The 4,074-nt window shown below is 36.8% G+C and overlaps 1 protein-coding gene across 1 annotated transcript; it reads left to right on the plus strand.

The window, feature by feature from the left end:
- Nucleotides 1–33: 33 nt before the first annotated feature.
- Nucleotides 34–3,226, plus strand: LOC116113284 (alcohol dehydrogenase class-3). The gene is made up of 9 exons (XM_031399426.1): nucleotides 34–193; nucleotides 276–412; nucleotides 1,117–1,163; nucleotides 1,269–1,594; nucleotides 1,767–1,849; nucleotides 2,009–2,084; nucleotides 2,323–2,480; nucleotides 2,557–2,718; nucleotides 2,811–3,226. The coding sequence occupies exons 1-9, from the start codon at nucleotides 160–162 to the stop codon at nucleotides 2,925–2,927; spliced, it is 1,140 nt and encodes a 379-aa protein (XP_031255286.1). The 5' UTR covers nucleotides 34–159; the 3' UTR covers nucleotides 2,928–3,226.
- Nucleotides 3,227–4,074: the final 848 nt, after the last annotated feature.

Genomic DNA, 4,074 nt, shown 5'->3' on the forward strand with positions numbered 1-4,074 from the left:
TCACATTTATAAAATAAATAAACAAAATTTCAATAATTCAGAGGGTCAATCATATAAATTCAAAGATAAAGCTAGCCAACAGCTAAATAAAGGTACATAGTTATCTGTGACTCTAATAACCTCTCAATAATATCATCTCTCTCACTCCATTTACTGGTCATGGCTACTCAAGGTCAAGTCATCACATGCAAAGGTACTCCTTTACACTCTCTTTTCTTAAATTTGTGTGTGAAAAATCTGATCTTTTACGTGATTGTGATCTGGGGTTTGTGAAGCCGCGGTGGCCTGGGAACCCAATAAGCCATTGGTGATAGAGGATGTTCAGGTGGCTCCGCCGCAGGCTGGTGAAGTCCGAATCAAGATACTCTTCACTGCTCTGTGCCACACTGATGCTTACACCTGGGGTGGCAAGGTACTTGTTTCTTTAAACGTTTTTTATATTGAAGTTTGTTTTGTTTTATGTTTAGTGTTGAAATGTCAGTGATCTCGTGGTTTGATTAGTAAAGTGATAGTGTTGTTTTGTGATTTGAATGTTTTTTTTTTGAGTGATGGGTTATTTGTTCAAATGGGCTTGTGACTTTGAGTGGACAACTTTCTGTTAAGGTTTTGAGTATGATTTTGGTTACATACGGCAATGGGTTATTTGACTATCTGCGTTGGTTTTGATTTGTTGATAAGAGAGAAAGAATTTATTCCATCATTTGCAGTATTAGAACAAATAGCTTCAGTCGTCTTAAATGACCTCGTGATAATAATGGTTTTTCTTTTCCTGAATGTTATCTAAAATGCTTTAAGGTATTTTGTTTTATTATTGTTTTCTGTTTATGGTTTTAATGCGGAAAAATGTTCTTAGTTTGTATTGAGATTGTTGCTGAATTTTATGATTTTTGTTAGTGCCAAATGTAATTTAGAGAAAAGGAATGGTGCAGGCATGCTGAAATAGGTGTGTAAAGGGTCTGAGGTGCAGCTAATTTGATGAATGCCTTTTTCATTTTTCCGATACTACTATCTTAGTTACATTTTCCTCCGCATCTCTTCAACATTTAATATGATGATATATTAGCTGTTATTTGTTAGCTTGACACTGATGTGAATTTCGCTTGATTTTCCTTCCAGGATCCTGAGGGTCTCTTCCCGTGTATCCTTGGCCATGAGGCTGCTGGGTATCTACTCCATATATCTGATACCACATATTCAGCCTCTGGTTTCTTTAAACGCTGAAGGGAAAGTTCTGATTGATTTTTTCTTCTTTTATTTTTCTGACACAGGATTGTGGAGAGTGTTGGTGAAGGTGTGACCGAAGTTCAACCTGGAGATCACGTTATCCCTTGTTACCAGGCTGAATGCGGAGAGTGCAAGTTTTGTAAATCAGGAAAGACAAATCTCTGTGGTAAGGTTCGGGGTGCTACTGGTGTTGGAGTCATGATGAATGATAAAAAGAGCCGTTTCTCAATAAACGGAAAGCCTCTTTATCATTTCATGGGAACCTCTACATTTAGCCAGTACACAGTTGTACATGATGTTAGTGTTGCAAAGATTGATCCACAAGCACCTTTGGATAAAGTGTGCCTTCTTGGCTGTGGTGTTCCTACTGGTATGGGTTTTCCATAACATCATAGTTTCTTCCTAGGTCACGAACCTAAAATTCTTATTTCTTAGCAGATAATGTACTGTAATTTTTATCGATTTGATCATTCTGCAAACCTTTTTTATTTATCCGTTCTGTTTGAAATTTTGAACAAGGTAATAAATTGTTGGTTTTATAGGCCTTGGAGCAGTTTGGAACACTGCAAAAGTAGAACCTGGGTCTATTGTTGCTATTTTTGGCCTTGGAACTGTTGGCCTTGCTGTAAGCATCTAATATAACCTTCTACTTCAGTTTCTTCTCCTATTTCCTTACTTTCTATCCTTTTTTATCTGTTTTTGGCTGGGAATTAGGAGGTTTTGAGACAGGTTCTTGTGCTTGTGCCATAGTTTTTAAAATATTAATTTTATTTTGACTTGATAGGTTGCTGAGGGTGCAAAAGCAGCTGGAGCTTCACGTGTAATTGGCATTGATATTGACAACAAAAAGTTTGATACAGGTACATATCTTGTATCATATAGTAGATTATCATCTATAATTTGATAAATCGTGGATATGATATATGTGTTATGGTTGTCTTTGTCTCTCTTTGTTGTTGGGGTTTCTGGTGCATTGGTCTGGAAAAATGATTAAAGTGGAACTTGCTATGCTTTTGTTACTTTCATAATGTATTTGCCCCACACCCCCTCTCCCTCACTATGGCTGTATACTTATACTTGCAAAATTGATACTGCCAGCAAAAAAGTTTGGAGTCACTGAATTTATAAATCCAAAGGACCATGATAAACCAATTCAGCAGGTCATTGTTGATCTCACTGATGGTGGTGTTGACTATAGCTTTGAGTGTATTGGAAATGTCTCTGTGATGAGGGCTGCTTTGGAGTGCTGTCACAAGGTCAGTGTTTCCGGAATTTGTAGCATAAACTAATGTGTAAAAGGTAGAACAATTATCTGATGGTCAAAACTTTCAGGGCTGGGGAACATCAGTTATTGTGGGTGTTGCAGCATCAGGGCAAGAGATATCAACCCGGCCCTTCCAGTTGGTGACTGGTCGTGTTTGGAAAGGAACAGCTTTTGGTGGTTTCAAGAGCCGTTCACAAGTGCCTTGGCTTGTAGAAAAGTACATGAAGAAGGTAATTGTCATCTAGTTTATGTATTCAATATTTGAGTTCATTTACGTTGGCAGAACTTATGATATTATTCTCCTCCTTTGTTCATAATGCAGGAAATCAAGGTTGATGAGTACATAACTCACAGTATGAGTCTTGGGGAGATCAATGAAGCATTTCACTTGATGCACGAAGGGGGCTGTCTCCGTTGTGTGCTTAAGATGTATGACTGAAATGACCTATTATATTAGCCCTGCATCAAGTTCTTATAATATATGGACATATCTTGTTGCTGCTATTAAGGGCTACATGGAAATTGCATCCCCTCGTAAGTGGAAACTGGAAACTAGACTGTTTGAAGAAAAGTACTGTTATGTCTCTGTTATGATCTTGAAGAAGGTTTGCTTTAAACTTTTAAACATGTGTTGCGGCTAAACGCTTCCAAAAGACTTGCATTATGGTAATAATGATAATCTCAAGTGTGTTCCAATGTTTTGGGTGCTGACTCTATCAAATATTTTTCAATAATCTATACCATAAAAGTGATATGTTGGCTTGCTAACATGGAAGTTATGTGTGATTTATTACTGTCTTGTTATAGAGAAAGTTTAAACTAATGTTTGGTACTGATGGCATTTCAAGGTAGCCGCCATGTTCTCAGTCGGATATTGAAATTTGAATCAAAGATAAAATCACTGCCCATGTTCATGTGTGTGTCAGGACAGCCGGGCATTTATGCTCAGTCACTGCATGAATTTTGAAACTGACTTTTTTTTTTACCTGAACTGTTCTTTAGAACTGCTTTATTGTATTTGTAACAGAGGAAATAGCAGGGAAACCAGGGTTGAAATTACTGCGATTGATTAGTCGTGGATCAATCTAACACTTTACACGACAAATCTCACCCGCTCATTTCCTTAATTAATCGCCCCAGATTCTTTCACTGGATAACAATCTCGCGCTAAAAATAAATCAATAAACTGGAAACGGCACATTTTCTAAATTTAAGTGGATCATCATCATCTAAGATGCAAAGCCGAAGCATAAAGCATTCACACAGAATATTTCTTAGCCTCTGTTTTATTTGTGATTCAATTGTAATTTTTAAAAATTAAAATACGAATTCAAATCAATTTCAAGAGTCCCAACAATGACTAATATTTTTATACTAAATTAATAAACTAAACTAAATAACATAGGAAAAACGAAAACCGTCGGATGTATTATTCAAGAGGTCATAAGTTTGATCCATTTGGGTTGTTAATAGGAATGGTCGCTAAGGGGATTTACTCAGCTGTAAACTTCAAAGCCTTAGAGGATCAATTGAAGTGCGTGCAAACTGGCCGAACACTCCCGTTCAACAAAAAAAAAAAGTTTCGA

The sequence above is a fragment of the Pistacia vera genome, unplaced genomic scaffold, assembly GCF_008641045.1.
Source record: "Pistacia vera cultivar Batoury unplaced genomic scaffold, PisVer_v2 Contig677, whole genome shotgun sequence".
NCBI lineage: Eukaryota > Viridiplantae > Streptophyta > Magnoliopsida > Sapindales > Anacardiaceae > Pistacia > Pistacia vera.